This window comes from Lutjanus erythropterus, chromosome 20 (genome assembly GCF_056507025.1).
Source record: "Lutjanus erythropterus isolate fLutEry1 chromosome 20, fLutEry1.hap2, whole genome shotgun sequence".
Classification (NCBI taxonomy): domain Eukaryota; kingdom Metazoa; phylum Chordata; class Actinopteri; order Lutjaniformes; family Lutjanidae; genus Lutjanus; species Lutjanus erythropterus.
Window position 1 is genome coordinate 3050117 of NC_139336.1, and position 21453 is coordinate 3071569.

General features: G+C 39.2%; 2 protein-coding genes across 2 annotated transcripts; both read right to left on the bottom strand.

Annotated features, from left to right (window-relative positions):
- Positions 1 to 3961: 3961 nt before the first annotated feature.
- On the bottom strand, positions 3962 to 11027 carry zdhhc12b (zDHHC palmitoyltransferase 12b). Its single transcript, XM_084746342.1, has 5 exons — positions 10514 to 11027; positions 9081 to 9220; positions 7992 to 8084; positions 4871 to 5037; positions 3962 to 4317 (listed from the first exon to the last, which is right to left on the bottom strand). The coding sequence occupies exons 1-5, from the start codon at positions 10608 to 10610 to the stop codon at positions 4002 to 4004; spliced, it is 813 nt and encodes a 270-aa protein (XP_084602468.1). The 5' UTR covers positions 10611 to 11027; the 3' UTR covers positions 3962 to 4001.
- Positions 11028 to 11864: 837 nt separating this feature from the next.
- On the bottom strand, positions 11865 to 20921 carry uap1l1 (UDP-N-acetylglucosamine pyrophosphorylase 1 like 1). Its single transcript, XM_084746353.1, has 9 exons — positions 20165 to 20921; positions 18874 to 19078; positions 17667 to 17842; positions 17417 to 17589; positions 17125 to 17318; positions 16065 to 16205; positions 14838 to 15023; positions 12391 to 12457; positions 11865 to 12225 (listed from the first exon to the last, which is right to left on the bottom strand). The coding sequence occupies exons 1-9, from the start codon at positions 20442 to 20444 to the stop codon at positions 12139 to 12141; spliced, it is 1509 nt and encodes a 502-aa protein (XP_084602479.1). The 5' UTR covers positions 20445 to 20921; the 3' UTR covers positions 11865 to 12138.
- Positions 20922 to 21453: the final 532 nt, after the last annotated feature.

The following is a 21453-nucleotide window of genomic DNA, read 5'->3' on the forward strand; positions in this document are numbered from 1 at the left end:
ATTCTCTTCATTCTCGACATTTTGACTTCACTGGATCAGTAATGAAAGGTCAACTTTATTCTTGAGACTTTGGCTTTATTTCTGACACTTTTACTTTACTCTCAACATTTTGACTTTACTTTCAACTTTATTCTCAATATTTAGATTTTATTCTTAACACTTTGGCTTTATTCTCAACACTTCAGAATGATTTTTGACATTCTTGACACATGGTTTTTTTTTTCTCCACAGTTCAGCTTTGTTCTCGAAACTTCGGCTTTACTTTCAACATTCTGACTTTATCCTCAGCATTTTGACTTTATTTTCGAGTTTACTCTTGATATTTTAACTTTATTCTTCACACTTCCACTTAATTCTTGACTTTATTCTCAACATTTTGACTTAATTGTTGATAGTTCAACTTTATTCTTGACACTTCCTCCTTTTATTCTCAACACTTAAGCCGTATTTCCTAAATTTTGACTCAACATTTTGACTTTATTCCTGAGACTTTGACTTTATTTTAGGCATTCTGACCTCATTCTGGACATTTTGACTTCATTCTCAACATTTTTACTGTATTCTCGACACTTCAACTTGGTTCTGAAAATGTAAAATTAAAAAAAAAATCTCTTTCCTCTCACCCTTTTCTCCTCATGCCTTGCCCTAATACTCCTCTCTAGAACTGACTATGAAGTCCAAAGCCTTGAATCTACCTTCTGCTAGTTAGTATAACCATGTCCATCTAATGTTTTGGGGATGTAATATACTGAAAATAGCCCAAATGTAAATTTAAGTTCTTTCATAGATATTTCTCAGCCAATACAACTGTATTTTTAATATAATACTATCATGAAGATTATGCTTATATTATACTTATATCGAACAAACCAGCCTGTATGTTAAGTGTAAACTACATGAAGGAAAATATTAATAAATAAATTTGTATCTGCTGGATTTTGAATAACCAGGAAACTCTTGGTGAAACATTGATTTATTGATGTCTACAGTTATTTCAAAGTAGTAAAAAACATTGCATGACAGTATTGCATATAATTCAGAAGTACACAACATGAATTAAATGTTAATTCATAGAGACCAGAGCTCTCCCTGACGATGACTCAGTCCAACTGGAGGCAATCTGCATTTTGTCCAACACCACTGCTGTACACTGAACTCAACACCACATTTATTGCTGTCTTACAGGGATACTATTGCACAAGGAAAAAGCTCAAATGGAAATACCAAACAATGTATTGCACTCAACGATCTCTACATACTCTTTACTCTTCCACTCCACTGTATTCCTCCAGTTACTCAAAACAGTCATACAAAAATCTAAAGACATTTTCTGGTTCAAAAGAGTTTAAAAATTATATACAATATAAAATAGCTTGAAATGCTGTCCAGTGAAAGTCAAAGCATCCTGTACATCATGGTTGGATTAAATGCTGAGAACAATACAGTACAGTTTTTACACATTTTAAAATATTCAGATTTCAATATTAAGAAAAAATGATTGCAATTTGTCATTCTTTCACTTCAACTGACCACTGTTGAAGCAAGTGGACCCTGTGAAACCTGCAGAATAAATGACTCAGCAATTACAGTAATTTATCACATGAAACAACAGAATCAAACCCTCGATACTAAAATTGACAAATGTACCAGTTTTTAATAAATGTCTCCAACCTGTTCATCAGAGAAACCATAGCAACCATAGATCTGGATTGTCTACACATGCACCTAAAACAAGTCTATTTTTAATCAAATGCTTCTGCAATATTTGACAAGTATTAAGAGTAAACTTGACAGTTAATTAACAGTCCGATCAGTCATTTACCATGTGTCATGGTGAGACCAGGAGTACTTCAAACATGTAATTACTGCCCACATAAATGATTCAGTGGGGGAGGCAGGAGTGAGGGTCATGTGGGAAGTGGGTGCATAAACAAGGATCAAACTTTAGTCAACAGGGTTTCATGACTAGCTTCACTCCAAGCCTTAAGATTGGACAGTAAAGTGCCTGCGGGGGCAATAGTACACTTGAATGGTTGTAAACAATTGTTAGAATGAGGGCTGTAGTGCTGGTAACCTGTTGTCCATATAGACATAACTAAAGCTGTGTTTCCACTATAAGTACCCAGAGCTGTGAGTCCCAGGAACAACTAAGGAACTAAAATGTTTCTTCATCATTTCTATTGCGGTCTAAAGACCCCAAAGATTAGGTAGATTAGGGGTCTCATTTATAAAACTGACTTAAAATCAATGTTGATCTTATGTATGACTTACCCATAAAACCACATATAAGTAGTTACTTCTAAAACCATACTTTGACGTGGAAATGATTACGTGTTTGTTATTGTTTGTCAATTCACTCTTTAGTCCACTACCATCTTCCAAAATATTTCCTTTTCTCTTTTGGCCCATGGTTATGCGACTGAACCCTCATCTGTGCTGCATTACAGAGGAGGAAGTTGCTGATTTTAAGACAGGCGCCGTCAAATTTATCTGATTTTATAGATCAAAGGTGAGGAAGATGCTTATGGGCTTCTTAGAACCTGTGTAAGCAAGGTTATGTTCAGTACATTTTATGAATCAAACAAGTATGTCACGTCATCATCACACTCATATGATGACAGCATTCATGCCACACTGAACTGTCTATAGAGGCTCTGTATTGTCCACGCAGTTCAAAGCATCCAGCAGCCAAAATTTCTGTGCAATATGTAGTTTTCCTTCAATATGTGTGAATTTCTGATCTACTTTCCATCAATACGATGCATGATTGTGGCATAAGCACGGCTGTGTGTGTGTGTGCAGGGAAAAATAAAGAGTGCTGGTGGCTGCCCTCAGAGTAGACAGGTGTTCAATCTGAGCAGAGCGATTCAGTTTTAACAGTGAAGTTGTCTAGTGACAGTAAATGTACAGTTTGCCCATGAAAACATGGCAGAAAAAGTTCAGGAAGTTCCTGTGTTTTGTTCCACACCTGGAGGATAAAGCAATGGGAGTCTGTTTGTCTGCCTGGAGCACAATGAACGCTCTGCTCTGCCAAGGTTACAACACCTGGATAAAAAACTCTTTGTAGTACCTTTTCACTGGGCACTAGCCTTGTGTTCACATATTGTTGAAAAAATAGACGAAGTCCAAATAAATGCTTCAGGTTGTGTTTACACCTGTCAGACTCAGCTGGGATGAGAGACACACAGAGCTGCTGCAGACAGCTGCACTGATAAAAATGAAAGTGTTTCTGATGCATGACATTTACAAGTGAAAGTTCAAGTACAAATCTAAGAACATTTTTATAAATGAGGCCCCTAAAGTATGAGAAAGTGACAGCTGTTTTTCCACCTCATATTTGTGTCCACCTTATGGTGGGTTGCTGTTTCCAATTCCGATTTTGTCCTCAGTATAAATACTTTTTTAAAAACTCCACGCTGATGAACAAAATACAAATTGATTTGTGGCTTCATGTTTTTAAACATGGGGGCTAAAATAAAATGATGTGTGTAATGTTCAGCACTGCATGCCCCACCCCCAAAGTTCCTGTACTTTTTGAAAGTACTAGTACTACAGCAGGGACTTTTGGGGGTAACATGATGTCTGCGTAACTTAATTTAGACCCTGGTCCCTGCTGTGGAAACACACTAAGTTCCTCCAAAGGGTTCCTAGTCTCTGGGGAAAGTGTCTGCAGTGGAAACATGACTTAAGAGCAGGTACATGTACCTCATTCAGGGGCACATGACACAACTTTTATAACCTGTTGACAGCCACTTAAGGACAGGAGGAAAAAAAGCGGGAAATGTGGAGTGCATCAACAGAGGACAACACAAGCAAGTAGTCCAGTGCAGTGCTGAAGCACTGAGAGGACAGATGTTCAACAGTCATGGCACAACAACACAAGTGCCTCTACAAAGGTAAACTGCACACAAGGATAGTTCATCTCCCAACTTTGTGGTCAAGTGTGTGATCCTCGGAGTGAAATCCAGTCTTTCAAGTCTGTTCATGGTCATCATGTGCTCCTAGACCTGGTCGCTGCCCTCCTTGAAGTACACCTGCTCCCACACCACGGTGCCCCACACGCAGAAGAAACCCCACAGGTTGTGGAATGTGCCGCGGTCGAAGGGGTTTTCGTCGGCGCCGCAGTGCTTGAGGTAGGAGATGCGGTGGCGTGACATGAACTCCCAGGTGGTGGTGTTGAGGGAGACCAGGTAGAGGTGGGAGCCGAGCAGGAGCAGCACGATCAGCGACAGCAGAGCCACCAGCACGGCCACAGCCAGCAGCATGCCGTTGGTGCGCAGCCACATCTGCCAAGTGGGGGCATAGCTGAAACCCGTCCTGAGGAAACAAGTATATGGACAAATCTTCTAACATTTAACAGAACCACACTATTTGTAATTACAGTTTAGAAAAATGACAGCATTTCTTCTATCAAAATAAATTCTCATTAGGGCTGCACCACATGATAAAACAGACATACTGTGATCATCTTGACTGATATTGCAATATGTGATACGATTAGTGGGAATGATCATTTTGCATCACAATTTTCATCTTTACTGAAAGAAAAAAAAAAATAATGATGATGTGACATTTGTTGAGGTCTGTACCAAACAAGCATGATTCTGTACATCTCAAAAAAAAATGTTTTAGGCCACAGCATCTCTGCAGCTCTACAGTGCCTCATTATAATACAGTTTTCTCACTCATTTTTCCTTTTTCAAAAAACTGCATTTGGTTCTGCAATCTGGATATTGCACTTAGCCATACTGTCATTTTGATAATATAGTCTAGCGATTAAATGTTGTTTGCCATACCAGCAGGAAAGAAGCCATGTGTGGTGGTTGTGCAGCTGCAGCATTAATGATGATGGTGACAGTGTTGAACTCACCAGGCGATGTGCAGCCCCCACAGCAGCACCAGCAGCTGGACAGCCAGGTACAGCACGAACCAGCGGTGGTTCCTTTCACCAACACAGTTCTCTATCCAGGGGCAGTGATGGTCGTAACGCCGCACACAGTGCTGACACGTCTGGCAGTGCTTTGACCTCATTGGCTGCTGCTTGGAATACACATCATTGTGTTAAGAGGAAACACTGGATTAAACATCACACATTCATATGCTTTGTAGAGTGGCAGCGTTAAGTGTAACTCTGTTATTCTTACACAGTCTGATCTGTGCTCGCTCTGGTCAGTGTTCTGTGAAGCTGATTCTGACCAGTGGTGTGAAAAAAATAGCTTCTGTCGTTCATCAGCCTGGAAAAATTAGTTATAATGAGATTTATGAAGCTATAGACCTTTACTGAGCCACAGAACACACACGATGTCCCCAGTGGAGACTGTGTGGGACTGTGTACCTCTGCTTCGCTACACAGTACTATCTGTCTTGGGAAAACAGCCATATGAACCATCTGTTAAGTCACAGAGAGCAACAAAACATCCAGGGAGCTGCAGAGAGCTCACCATGGTGTTCAGGGCAGGGAGAAAAACTACACACTCAGAGAAACATGGAAATATGTCTGAACAGAAAGCAACTGGATGATCTTCAGTTGTTATATTTACAACAGAAAAATGCTGACACACAAGCTTTTTGCTGTTGTTATGTTGTGTGTTGAAATGCTTCGTTTTGGACTGTCATGACTTAAACAATCAATGTCCATCCATTTAGGGTGGAAGTTGAGGCCTGACTGCTACAGAATACAACTGATATACAGCAGAAGAAGCAACACTATTTTACACAGAGAACACTGACATAAAATTCACAGCCTGTGAAATGTGGTTGAAAGCTCCAGAAGCTAGTAAATTGACCTTTGTGTAAAGATTCATCTGTCCAAATGTATGTTATTTTAGTTCTTTGGGTTTAGAGTGAAATAATGACCTGTACTTCTCAACTGCTTAAATTTAAAATACATTTCACACAGTACCAGAAAACACTGGATCTAGATCAGATTGGCTTGTTGTCTTGCGTTGGGGAAAGGTGATCGATCATTGCCTGCCAAGTCTAAATGTAGGCAGTGTGGGACATGCTGCACACAGAATCAGTTGGCTGGTTTGTAATCTGTTTCAGGGGTCAAACACACACATTTATTTGTTATTGGTTGAAGCTGCAACTATGCTGGTCAAAGTTCAAATGTGAATCTGCTTTGCCACTGGAAGCATAGGTTTTCTTCAACCTCATGCTTGCACAGAATGGCTGTGAACGGGAATATTCAACAAAGTTAATCTTGCACGTGTGTGACCGTGCCCTTAGTCTGTATAAACAAGTCTTGTCAATCAATTAGAGAGTGATACCAGGTTCCAACCAAGTCTTTTAATGTTAGAACAGTTTAACTTCAGTTTACACTGGGATCACATATTGTGCTTTTAATCAGCTTAAATGTTACAGAAAGAAAGTGAAAGACAAAATACAGACATGCAGTCAATATCAAGTGACACATATGGGTGCTTGGCAAAACATCATGGCCACACCCCTTCTACAGGGATGAAAAAAATCCTGAGAATCCTGTACATATTAATGCAATTTGGTATTGCATTCGCCCCATATACTGAGGCTGTGAGTCCTCTGCAGCAGCCATGGGTTTGACTCCCACGTACAGCCTTTTGCTGCATGTCATTCCCCTACTGTCTCTCCCCCCAACACCGTTTGTGTTTGTATTACAGTTTTGACAAGCTTGTATGCATTAATTTCAAGCTACACATTAGGTTGAGCAATGTCTACCAAACATTGCAATGGTTGATATATTGCTGCGTCTAAAAGAGTCTTTGTCTCAACACCACATGTCCATAACTTAGTTATGTTAAAAAGAAAATAATAAACACAACATGGACATGTAGTACAATGAACAACAGCAACAGCTTCTTTTTATTTTCCCTCCCACATGTCAAAAGCAGAATTTAGGCAACAACTCTATGCCACACTACTCCTGTTAATGTGGATCACTGAGCCGACACAGTGGGTATATAAAGCTCATATTGAAGGTAACATGAGGCTAAGTGTTGTCTGTAAATAACCATCCTGTCAACAGACAAGTGCTTGATATAAGACAGGATGAGATTTAGTCAGAGGCGACAGTCTGACACTGCTGTGCTGTATGACCGAACTCCCACTCAAGCTAATGTTAGCTCTCCATCAGCAGTGACTGTCAGCAGCATCCTTTAGCTATTTTACCACACTGACAGTGAATATTCATGGATCTAATGTGCCTCAAACCTGCTACACAGCAGCTTTCAGCATTTCTATGTGTCATTTGTTATTTGAAAGCGCAATATTTTCCCCAAAATGGGATGCAGCCTTGGCAACTGGTGCTTGATGACATGCCCACTCACTGCTGTACACAGAGACCTAAATAACTCCTGTTCCTGTATCATATGGTGCTTTGTGTTGGCTGTACAGGTGTGTAACATAGAACTGTGGTGCCTGGCAACCCATCTGTTATTCTATACCACTGAGGGAGTGATCCTACAAGTACTGTAGGACATCAAGTGTCATGTATCAGTCAGAGAGCTACACTGACACCACAGAGAGATGACACGTTGCAGACACCATGTCCAATCAATCAATCCTGCAGGCAAAGAACAAAAAAGTCTTCCTTTTTATCAGTTAAACACATGGACCAAGTTCTATACAACTGAGCAGATGAGCAGACACTCAGTTTTTTTTTTCTTTTTTTTTTTTGGTTAGACATCTGTTTTCTATGATGGTCTGGTAGCTCAGTTGGTATTGCATTCGCCCCATATACTGAGGCTGTGAGTCCTCTGCAGCAGCCATGGCTTTGACTCCCACGTACAGCCTTTTGCTGCATGTCATTCCCCTACTGTCTCTCCCCCAACACCGTTATATTCTATACACCCCCACCCTGCCCCCCCAAAAAAGAAAGTATATATATGCAAAAAAAAAAAAAAATATATATATATACACATTTTCATTTTTGAGGGAACTATAACTTTAACCCTGCCATGTCAGAGTGCTCTACATGAGCCCGTGGCAGCATGCTGACGTGGTGGACAGCTTACCTGCAGCAGACAGTGGCCACAGCGGCGCTGTCGCAGGGATTTGGTGGTGGGTGGAATCATGTCCTGTTGCTCTTCAGTCACTCCCAGCGTGAACTGACACAACACACGAGACAAACTAGTCAGTCAGGGAAGACACTGGCTATTTTCAGATCCCACTTTTATCATGACCTGCTGTGTCATTTTATTCCCGCAAACACATCATCCAACTGTGCTGTTAGGTACTTTTGGACTTCTTGCATATTTACAGAGTTTTACCATTTATTATATATATATTCTTTTTTGCATTATACTATTATTCTATTCTACTTATTGTGTTATTCTTGTGCTTCTACTCTTCTATTGTTCCCTACCTGTGTTTCATTCTCACTGTTGTTGCTGTATTGACACCTGAATTTCCCTCCAGGGATAAATAAAGGTTTATCTTATCCCAGAATCTAATTTAGACTGTCATTCATTTACATATATCTCAGATCCAATGTACACATACTCTTTAACACAAACAGTTTATCAGAACTTGTGTATGGTGTGGTTACAGCTAAATCTTTGACTAACTAAGAAGGAAATATCACTGCACTCTCTGCACTGTATTCTCCATGATACTGACAACAAACTACTACAATGTCAGATTACTCCTTATATTCTAGTCAAGTCTCTCCCCTGGTGTACAGATGCACTGACTGCAAAACAGCAATGCATCAAATGTATGCAACACCTGCACTGCAACACAATACATCTGCAATGCCATGAGGCAGCAGTAAGAGACACTGTCAGCTGAAATCAATAAGCTCAGGTCAGGGACAGTCCTTTTTTAAGAATATATTATCAAGGAAAATGGCTAAAGACAACAAATAAAAGACCATATTTTATGTTTGGTAAAGAAAAATAGTTGCTGGGATTATTACCCCAAAATATAAGTGTCCCACATATTTTAACCAATAACATCTCACCTGCCTTTACAAATATTATAATGTACTGTTAACTCCACGTCCCTGTAAACATCATAGCTGCTTTTTTGACTCTTGTTACCAATTCTGATAAAGAATTGTTAAATGCGTAGCGACAGGAGTATAAATTAGGATCCTTAGTTACCTGTAAATCACTGTCATCAGACAAGATGAAGCCTGGGTCCATCAGAGACACAGCGAAATAGAGCAATACAGACACCAGCACCAGCAGGACGAAGAGCACAGGCTGGACGAGCTGGCCTGTCTCCTCCTGCTTCCTCAGCTCTGCAACCACAACACACACACACACAGAGAGGAGACTGTTTGAGCTCATCAATACACACTGACGTCCTGCTGAGAGGCCCCAGGCTCAGTCTGGACTCCACAGGCTAGGTAGTCCTGCCTTGGCAAGTTTGTGGTGGGATTTAACTACATTCACTCAAATACTGTACTGCAGCACAAATTCAAGGTAAGCTACTTGAACTTACTTAATTATTAATACACAAGAGTTTAAATTTTCCACCACAATACTTCTACCCCACTACATCACAGGGACAAAAAATGTATTTTTCACTCCACTGGCAGCTTTAGTCACTAGTTACTTTTCAGATTACAATTCACAATTTTGTCCCCTTGTGTCCAGTGTTTGTGTCCAATCTCCAGATGCACTGACTTTGAATGTTTGTGATAAACTGAAGGATGCAGTGTTCCTCTACATGTTGAGAAAATTCTCCTCCTCCTTCAGCTAAACAATAATTGTCAGGAAACTGAAAACAGGCTGTTTTTCTGACACCATGAAAAGTTGACATTTAGAGATTTGTGTCTCTCATAGGTCAGCCATGATGCTGCAAACATGATGATGATCTTACAGGATATGATGAGCTAAACCCTAGACATCAACAGTAAAATGCAACATACACATTAATGCAGCAGTAATATCAATACAGAAACATCAGATGTAATATAAAACACTGACAGGGAGAATTTTACAGCACATTGACTACTGTTGCTTTTCATACCACAAGTAAGTTTAAATAAAACTTAGGTACTTTTACTTAGGTCAGTTTTTTAATTATAGCCCAATTATCAGCCCAATATTGGCCGATCAGAGATATAATGGCCTATCAGTATTGACATATAGGTCACCAATATGTGTCAGTTTCTTTTTATACACAACATAATGCAGACTGTTTTTATTTTTTAGCTTTATAGGTAGCATTTTTTGCATATTTGATCCTTTTTTGTAATTCAGTATACACATTTATGTATATAGACAGATATATGTGTGTGTGCTTATTTTCAAGATAGTTATAATTATTTAATTATATAAATAATAAATATCAGTGAAAGGTTACTGTTTCAGTGCCTTGATGCCTATTTGGACAATACATTTCATTTAAAATACATTTCTCTCTGACTCTATTCACAGTGCAGACAGTATAGTATTAGTACTTTGTATACATGTGTATATATATATATATATATATATATATATATATATATATATATATATATATATATATATATGTAGGTATGTAGGTATGTGTTTTCATGTAAGTATGAGTGTGTGAGGCTTACCTGTATCATGTAGGAAAAGAATCAGCGTTATGACCCATGTCAGAATCACATGAGCTGTTCTCACCAGGAACCCTGAGCCGAACACATTCTTGAACATGGTCCTAGCATGTTAGAGCATCCATGGACAGAGACTGACACAACTGTCACCGACAGGACAGTCGGTGTGTGTGCTGTGTGTGCTGCTAGCTAATCACTGAATGATATCCAGCGCGCATAAACAAACCACTTAACACCAAGAAGCGTCCTGGCAGCGGGCTCAGCTACCGTTAATGTCGTCAGAGAATGAACGGTTAACGTTACCGTTATGTTGGGACCGTCTGCTCTAGGCTGCGGCGCTCGTTCACGTTAATTTGTTTTCGTGTGCCAAACATAAATTAAATTTAAGACGAAGAAAATAATATTTAAATGTAAACACGTTAAATAGCATTTAATTTCTACTCTGATGTTATAATGCAATATAAACAGTCCGCTTCGTTTTAATGCATTTTTGTTGTCGTCCCTGTACAGTCTCTACTGTGATTGGTCAGCGCCGGTCACGAGACAAGCCAGGATAGGGTGGCCGGGAGGGACATTAAGCGCGAGGACAATACCGACATGAGCTGTAATCATGACACCTGCTGAGTGTTTTTGCTCCGTTGAAATCTGTCACGTGAACACACACACACACACACACACATACACACACACACACACACACACACACACACACACACAGAGAAAGATAATACCAGAATTTAACTGATGTTGATAAGAGGAAAATTAGGGGTGTTGTAATATATGAGTATTAATAATAACTGAGTTTTTAAAAAAAAGAAATATTGACATCATGTTAACAATACACGTATGATAATATTGTAAATAATGCTTTGTCTCTTAAACATGCTGTATGCTCTTACACCATGTTTGTGTCTGCTCTCCCTTTGTCTCCCTCCTCAGCGCGCACACACACACACACACACACACACACACACACACACACCTCTTCACTATCCATTAAGTGTAACTGCCCTTTCTCCACAGCCCTACATTCATATTTTGAATGTAATTCATTTGCCAGGGAGACAAAACACACAATAAACAATGTGAAAGATGAATTTGACAGATGTTTTTTTTATGTTCCTATATATATCATGATATATATTATATAAATAGTATTCATTACACTGTTTACTTTTATTGTATTTCTAAATAGGCAAAATACGAAAACTTTTTTCTCAACATTTTAAATTTGTTCTAAAATTTAAAGAAATCTTTTGATTTATTTTTTCTTATGCCTGGCACTATTACTCTTCCATATAAAGAGGTAGTAGAGTAGAATGAATTAACTAAAAATAAGGGGAGAGGACACAAATTGAGGTATTTTGTTTATATTTTTTGTTACATGTAAAACAAAACAAAATTCATATAAATTCCCCAAACTCATTGCTAGTCCCTTATTTGTCTTATTTGAGATGCATGAACTGACAGTTTGATATGATTATCTTCACATAAAGTCAAAAATTCACTGAAACAAACACCCGAACACATCCATCCAGGGTTCTCCTCTCCATTCTGTCCTGCTACAGCTCTGTACTGTCCTGGGATCTGTGCTGCCATCACTCAGTCCTCTGATAATCAGAGAAATGTTACTGAGCCTGCAGCTCTTTGGCCCTTTGTTCGTCCAGAATGAAGGGAGTTGTCAGTTTCCTCCCTTTCAGTAGTTCCTCCAGTCCCTGGCAGAGGAGGTGAGATGGAGGTTAAATTATTTAGTCAATTAATTTAAATGCAAGTACACTCAAAATGTTTTTTATTCAATGAACTGCTCTAAAGATTTCACCAGTTTGACACTGGGATAATAAGATTTGGACAAGGATCTGTTGGTACATTCATGTCCTCACCTCTCCAAAGTAGGACACCAGAGGAGAAATCTCCCACTGTGCTGGAGGACTGTCTCCTGCTGACACACTGGGGAAAAAACACACACATATTAAGGATACGTTCCTTCATATCATATTCTGCTAGTGACTGTGACCCTTGATCTAATGATCTGCAGCAGTTTTATATGATGGGAAGAGTTGGCTGGTTGCCCCAAAGACTGATGGATGTACACTTGACACATGAGTACATGTAGTATGTGTGGTTTAACTATGCTGTACAGTTATGTGCTGCTACTGTTTCTTGACCAGCACAGTGACTTCTGTTGTCGATGATCAAAGCTGCAAAGTATTTAAATACAAATACTTTGTTACTGTACTTAATTGGAGTTTTCATATATCTGTGTTTTATTTGAGAATTTATTCCTGACAACCTTTTACTTTTGCTCCCTACAATTGAAAACAAATATTGTACTTTCTACTCCTTAGATTTTCAAAACAGGCTAGTTACTGTAGTTTTAATATTTAAGGGGAATTATTGATTACTTTTAATTTGCATCAGTGCATAACACACAACAGACACAACAAGATGAAAATGACATAAGACAAAAAAGATGTAGCAAGACTAAAAACGACATAACAAGACACAAAATGATGTAAAAGATCTAACAAACAGAATAAGATCTAACAACATGACTAATGATGTAACATGTCAAAAAAGACATAAGTCAAAAAAGATCAGTGGTGGAAAGAGTACTTGAAATCTGTACTCAAGAAAGTACTGTTACTCAATTATAAGTAAAAGTACTGGTGTTAGAAATATACTGCAGTAAAAGTACAAAGTATTTGTCTCAAAAACTACTCAGAGTATGAGTTACTTTTAACCGTTGATGTCACAGTCACCTCTCTAAACTAGGGTTGTAAATTTTGTGTTTTCCTGAATAGCTGAAAACACTAACAACTGATTAATTATGAATAATTTATAAGATACATATTACATTTATTTTACTAATTTTAGTTTTTTTCGGTTTTGTCTTTTTTTTTCTCATTTTAAGTCAACAAACTAGACAAACTCAGTTTAGTCAAACTCCACTAGACAAAACAACATCAAATGAAGTGCAGTTCCATGACTATTGATTAAACATCAATGAATACATTTCTAATTGGGTAAATTCTTAATGGCAATTAATTGATTAATGATTAATCATGAACATCCTTACTCCAAATGTGTGCTGCTGCACCATTTTGTTTTGTTTTTCAGTTGTATGTCTTTGTTTTCATTGGCCTGTTTGTGATCAGATCACCTGATTTGCTACAAAAATGCAGATGAAAAGTTTGGATATTAATTCAAATTATACTCCGTACTCAACTATGATTTTGAAAGTAACTAAGTAGATTACATGGTGAAATAAATACTTAAGTACCAGTAAAAGTACAGACTTGCAAATCTACTACAGTACAAGTACTCTAAAAAACTACTTAATTACAGTAATTTGAGTATTTGTAATTAGTTACTTCCACCCCTGAAGAAGACGCAACAAGACAAAAAACAACGAAAAAGAATAAGATGTAACAAGATGAAAAACTACATAACATGACAAAAAAGACTAAATAAGACTAAAATGACAAAAAGACATGAAAGACTTAACAAGACCAAAAGTAATGTAACAAGACATACAAGACGAAACACCAGTAGAAGAAGAAGAAATGCAACGAGACAAGATGAAAAATGATGTAATATGACAAAAAGACATAAAGAGACTAAAAACAGCATAAAAGACATATGATGAAAAAGATGAAGACGATGAAAAAAACAACGAAAAAGATGTAACGACAAAAACGTAAAAGACAAAACAAGATGAAAAATGTTGCAAAAGACAAAGAACAACATAAAAGACATTAAAAACACAAGTGCTACCAATGATAGTAATTAAAGTTGCGTTCTTCTCAGGTCAAACAGAGTCAGGCTGCTGTTATTGCGCATGTTGACTTCTGGAAAAGCTCTGCTACACTAAATGGAATGGGGCCTTAATGAGTATCATTGCTAACAGCGGTGTTTACTGCACTATCTCATATTAATATAGCTCCTGTGAAAAAGGTCTGTTCCCTGCTGTCTCCACTTCATATTCAGTGTGGTATATATCCTCTCATCTAACTGTTGGCTTGAAAGTGAATTCCCCAAAATGTTGAACTTTTCTTTTTATGTCATAATATGATGATTTTATTGCATTTGGTAATCCAGTAAACCATTCTAATAGATATTTCTATTAGAGTCTAAGGATATAGGGAGTTGATGCTGTGCAGATTGTAAAACCTACTGGACAGTCTTCATGAATATTATTGGTTCCACCTGTGCTTTTCCTGCTCAGACGAGACAAAATGTTGGATATAAAAAGGTCCCGGCCTATCAGAGGAGTCTGACCACGGTCAGGGTTCAGGTTCTGACATTTTCTGCAGCTGCAGGGTCTGACCTGGCTGTAGGAGGAAGATTATTCCCGTGTTCGTCCGTCAGCGAGGCTCCTGCAGCCGTGGCCCAGCGGTAGTGTTGAGCCAGCAGAGAGTTTCTGGCCGTGGTGGGGCTGTCTGTGGTCGCTCCGTCTGCGTTTTTCAGGGGGGAGAACTCATCCTCCCTCACCACCTCAAACACAACAAAGCTCCTAAACAAACACACAGAGGAAATCTTTCAATTATCTGTTACGACAAGAAGTTTCAAAAGTCCACACATTCTGTTGTCAAGTAGAAGTAGTTACTTGTGTAAAAAAAAAAAAAGACTGCTAAAAGTGAAAGAGTTCAGGCTCTGAAATGCACCCAAAGTATAAAAGTAAAAAGTCGTCCTCTGTAGGACATTTCTCCTGACTGTTTCTGTGCAGAGATAACTGAACCTCACCTTTTCTCCATCAGAGTCTCTGTTTCATCTTGTTAAGTCTTGTTACATTGTTTTTGTTGTCCATCGCCATTTTTGTCTTGTTATATGTTTACATTGTTTGTCTTGTTACGTCTGCACGTCATTTTTGTCTTGTTACATGTTGTTCCATCACTTTTTATCTTGTGACGTCTTTAACTTCATTTTGTCTTGTCATGTATTGTTACGTCATTCTTGTCTTGTTACATCATATTTATCTTGTTACATTTTTACATCATTTTCATCTCATGTATTGTTATGTTGTTTTCATCTTCTTACACCATTTTTTGTCTTGTCACATCTTTTACATCATTTTCGTCTTGTCTTTTATGTCATTTTCATCTTGTTATGTATCTTGTGTCATTTCTGTCTCATGTCTTTTATGTCTTTTTTGTCTTGTTATGTATTGTTACGTTGTTTTTGTGTTGTTAAGCCTTGTTATGTCATATTTGTCTCGTTACACTCTTTACACAATTTTTATTTTATGTATTATTATGTTCATCTTAAATTGTTTTTGGTCTTGTCACGTTTTACAGAATTTGCATCTTATGTCTTTTATGTCAGTTTCATCTTGTTACATCTAGTTATGTTGTATTGGTCTTGTTCCGCCTCTGACATTTTTTTCATCTTGCATTAAAACTAAATTAATGAGCCCATTTTGAAAATGTAAGGAATAAAAAGTGCAGATATTTGTGTTGAAATGTAAAGAGTAAACGTTACTCAGCACTTCTGCCTATGACTTATGTCATTTATTGTAGAGTAAAACAGCAGATGTGAGTAACTGAAGGTACAATACCTTGAGAATGGAAATACATCAAAGACAAACTTCTCCATCTTGATGCCGTTGGGTTTGGTTGGTTTGACAGGATTGCCACATGTGTCCACAAAGGGCACTTTCTTGAGTGCAACATGTTGTTTCAGTTGGTCTTTAAATTTCCTGCAAGATGAAAGAAAATGAGAAAATGAAAAGTATTTTTACTGACAACAGAGGAACAAAAGAAGACCATATACAGGGTTTATCTTCTGGGGATCAACAGCTGTGTCACTGAAATCTGGTCATTATTTTTTATAGTTTTTGAGACAACTTCAAGGATCAGTTTGTAGGATTTAGTGGCATCTAGCAGTGAGCTTGTAGACTGCAAACATCTCGCCTCATCCTCCTGGTCCAAGGGCTAAATATAGAGGCAACATGGTGGCCACCATGGGAGAGGACCTGTGCCCTAAAGAGTTCATTCTGAGATAACAGTAATGAAAACATACTTATGATTATTATGTTCCCTTTCTGTCATATTCTGCCAGTAGATCGCCCTAAATCTTACAGTCTGGACCTTTAAGTCCTCGCTTGTTGTAGCATAGTGGCCTGAGTCCTCCGTCAAGCAGCCTTTTCTGATGGGAAACGCTGTTGTATAAGCTAAATATCACTCTCTATAAACCAACCAAACTCCATAGGTAAAATCAACAATTTTACCTCACAGAACACTGGAGTTACTGGTCCACCGCTGCCTCAATCTGTTAGTTTGTTTGGGTTAAAGTGTGACTTTGGTGAAGCTGAACCTTTAAAACATCGAAGTCATGCAGTAATACAAGGAAACTAACAGATTTAGCAGCACCTCCTGTATTCTGCAAAGTAAAATTACAGATTTTGCCAATGGAGGTGGGCTGCTTTGGAGGGAGCAACTTTTGGCTTGTTGGCTGTTATTCTGTGACTTCAGTGCTTTACGGGGATGGTTTGGATTCACTGTGCCCTGTTAAAGTTTGCTATTCAATATGTCAGCTTGCTAATATCTGTGTGATTTCAGCTGCTGTGCTGTCAGAGGGATCCTACCAACACATGCAGTGACAGTGAAGACTCTTACTCTGCTACCTCCTGCAGGAAGGCTCTGGTGAAGAAGTGATTGCAGATGTTTCCAGCGCTGTACACCAGCTCTCCTGCAGGTCCTCGCAGCTTGGCTGTCTCCGGCTGGATCTCGCTGTACTCCACCACCTGGGAGACGCCCTGCACCCTGCAAACCACGCCCACCGGCTCTGTCGGGTAGGCCTTCTCCACCACCTGACACATGAAGAGAGGACAGGTGAAAACAGGTGAGTCACAGTTTGGATGCATTTTTATGTGATTGAAGTCTTCCCTTCAGATTTACTGGCTCCTACCTTGGCTCCACAGTCGGCCCCTTTGCTCACACAGAAGCCAATAAATACCGGGTCGGCCATCTTGACCAGGATGTTGTCCACACAGTACACATGCAGGTACTCCACTCCCCTCTTCTTCATGTCCTCCAGCACATTGTTGTCCACCAGTGCCTGGTACAGACCACCATTCCCATCTGACAGGGAAACATGGCTCATTAGCTCAAACTGACCACAGATCAGAAGCGACACACAGATGTGTGTGTGCACCTACCCGGGGCCATGGCGATCTTGCCTTTCTCCTGCAGGATGACCTTTCCATCGAAGGTCACAGCCGGGATCATCCTCTGCTCAAACATCACGATGTTTGATGGCTCCAGACTGAAGTAGTTGTTCTCCTTGAAGAACTTCTCAGTGGGAGCCAGAGTGAACTCACTGGTCATTATGTACCTGAAGAGTTGTAACAGTACAGACCAGACGTTTCAAATGTTATGATCTTGGTGACTTTATTTATCTTAAAACTTCTGCAAGCTTAAAGGGGTAGTTTGGATAATTTTAAGTATGTCTGTATGAGGTATTTATTCATAGTCAGTGTATTCTTTACAGTAGTTGATGACCAACGTCTCCAGTTTGAACAAGCAGCAGAGAGGGGAACCAGCACAGATAAGCTAAGCAATGTACGGCTGTGGACAGTGTCAGCAACAAAAGGTATTTTAGCCACAAAAATGTCCACCTACCAAAAAATCTCAATATCAGTTTAAGTGTGTGTTATATTTAGAATATTTTCACTGCTTTACCTTGTTGTCAGACTGCCTTTTCTGACAGGAAACTGCCATTGTATAAGCCAAATATCACTCTCTGCAAACTAACCAAACTCCATAGGCAAAATCAGTGATTTTACTTCAGAGAACACAGGTGTTGCTGGTCTACCACTGCCTTGATTGGTTAGTTTCTGTGTGTTATTCTGTGACTTTGGTGAATCCAAACTAACCCTTTAAAACACTGAAGTCACACAGAAACAAACTAACAAACAGAACAAGGCAACAGTAGACCAGAAATCCCTGTGTTCTGTGAGCTAAAATTGCAGATTTTGCCTCTGGAGATTGGTTGGTTTGGAGAGAGTGATTTTAGACTTCAATAACTACAGTTTCCTGTTGGAAAAGTCCATCTGACAGCAAGGTAAAGTGGTAAAAATATACTAAATATAGTGTACACTTAAATTGATTCTTTGGGTGTATAAAATATGTTTTACTGCTGACCCATCTACAGCAGTACATTACTTAGCTTCTTGCACTGGTGCTCCTGCTGCTTCTCCAAACTGGGGGCGTTTTGACTGCCGTCTACTGTAGGTAATACACTGAATATGGAGAAGTAACTCGCACAACCACACTTCAAATAATCTGAACTACCCCTTTAATTAATCACAAAGCCAAAAAGTGATGTTTGGCCATGACAAAGTCAGGTCCATCCCATAATCTCACCATGGAACGGTGCATTTGGAGCCGTGCTTCCTGTCTGCCAGCTCCTGGATTTTGTGGATACGCTCTGCCTGGATCTGATACAAGGTTTTTCTGCTCGGCAGCCCAACGTTGTACATCCCTTTGGGATACTGAACACCGAGACGGGTCCCCTGACCTCCGGCCAGGAGCAGGACTCCAACTCGACTCTCTGAGACCTGCAACAGCCCTGTGGAAACACAGAGGAAACATGAGCAGCAGCAGGACGCAGGAGAGTAAACTGAAGGCCTTTAAACTTTACAACTGGCCTACATAGCACACTGTACCTTTTGTGATACTGTACAAGTAGAGTTTTTAGTAGAAGAGGAGGAGATTAGCAGTGATTTGAATGTTTTAGCTCAGTGGTTCCAAATCATTTGCCTTATGACTCTTAGTAACAGCTCACATGTGGGCAATGAGCAGTTCAAAAAGTCATATTTCCCTTCTCATATTATTTCATTTTTATAGTTTTTAGAGTTATGAAGAGACAAGTCTATTTCTGCTATTTCACAAGAAAAAGCAATGATTTGAGAAAAGTCAGAAAATATATATAAAGCCAACAAAAGCCTGCACGTAGAGGACTCTAAACATCGTCCGGTGTTGTGATGTGGCCACTCCTGTAACTTGCTACTTTAGATTTTTTTTTTCTCACTACATTGTTTTCTCTCCTCCCTTTAAGATGTAAGACCAGGTTTAAAACGTTTCACTAGAATCAAATTACATTTTTCATCTGTATAAACAAGAAAAAAAAAAGTTGCTGTTTTGTCATCAGGATCAGTCTTTTTTGTGTTTGTTGATGTAATACTCATTTTGGCCACAGGAGACTGAAGCACACCACTATGTCATGATTTGTATAAGGTGAGTTAGAACAGTGGTGCACTTCAGCCTCTTGTGGCCAACATGAGTATTACAACAAGAAACACTTGAAAAATTATCAAAAAAAGAAAAAAACTTGCCAAAACTATTATTAAAGAGGTAGTTCACCCGAGAATTTAATATTCAGTCATTATCTTTTCACCCTCATGCTGACTGAAGGTCAGGTTTAGATTTGTAGTCCACAAAACACTGCTGGAGTTTCACAGGAAGTGAATGGTGACCAATCTAATTGATTTTTTCAAATCTCAGAATTATATAACTCGTGAGATATTTTTTTTTCTTTCAGTGGAGGAGATTTCCTTCCATAAATCTGCCTCCATCTTGCTTTTATTTGATTTATTTTCCCCTCTTTTCTACATGTAGGCAGATTACCGTAATCCCTGTAATAGCCGCCGCTCACCCTCATGTTCCCACTGTGTCAGAGAGCTGTGGTCGCTCTTCCTCACGCTGCCGATGGACTCTGGGGGGACCGGTTCTATGAGCTGATCCAGGCTGCAGGCCGGGGAGGCTGCAGCCTTCACTGCCCCATCACAGTGCTCCTTCAGCCCCTTCAGGTCCAGCTGGGACAGCTCCTGAAGGAAAGAGTCCCTGTCCTCCTCACACAGCTCCGACCAGAACTGCAGGACGTGAGACTGTCCTGCGCTGTCTAAACTCTGCCTCACCTGGTCTAGGGACAGCATTGTGCGTGTCGGTACCGAAGCAAACCGTGGAGTTAGTCAGGACATTCAGCACACATCCAGAATTCTCCTCCTGCTCCTTCCTGTTCTTCTTCCAGCGGGCTGCACAGGTCTGAGTGTGTGCAGGAAGTGAGTGTGTGTCAGGAACAACTCGTGACTGACTGCAGCTCTCTGATCCAAACACGGATCCTGCGGTTACACACCGATAGAACAGGATCTAGATTGTCTTGCAACTCGCTGACACACGTCTTTATACTGTTTCAGGACTGCAGAAGGAAAACATGTCTGAAATAACTCTGTGAAAACAAACACAAGTTTACTTTGGACGTTTTCCTGTCGGTCAGCAACAAGTTTGACTTGTGTTGACTCAGCGTCTGTCCTCAGCTGACTGAACCGCCTGATCTACAACCAAACGATCTGTAGTTAACCTTCTTTACACCGAGTTTCACCTGAGATAGCCGAACATATTTCTTCTTCTATGATTCCCTTGCAATTTTTAGCCACATAGCTAAGCAGCCTAGGGACCGTCTACAAATTGCACACCCGAAAATCTTTGGCAGCAAGGTTATTATAATTAACTAAAACTAAACCCAGGTTTGAAAAAAAACATTTTATTTAACTGAAATAAAATAAAAACTAGACTTTAAGAGAGTGAAAACTACATGAAACAATACTGTGTGGGTTACTTACAAAACTAATAAAAATTAAGGCCACATAAAGGAATATTTATTTATTCATTTCAAGAATAATCTCAAAATGTCAAGAATAAAGTCAAACTAACTATTAGTGTCTGCTGAGGAGGAAGATTTTTTTTCTAAATGGGAATAAAGTTGAAATGTCAGGAAAAGTCAAAATGTTGACAACTACATATTGAAAATAAGGTGGAAACATCAAGAATAAGTCAAAATGTCGAGAATAAAGTTGAAATGACTACAAAATGTTGAGAATACAGTCAAAATCTCTATGATAAAGTCAGCACGTCGAGAATAAGGTGGAAATATTGAGGAAAAAG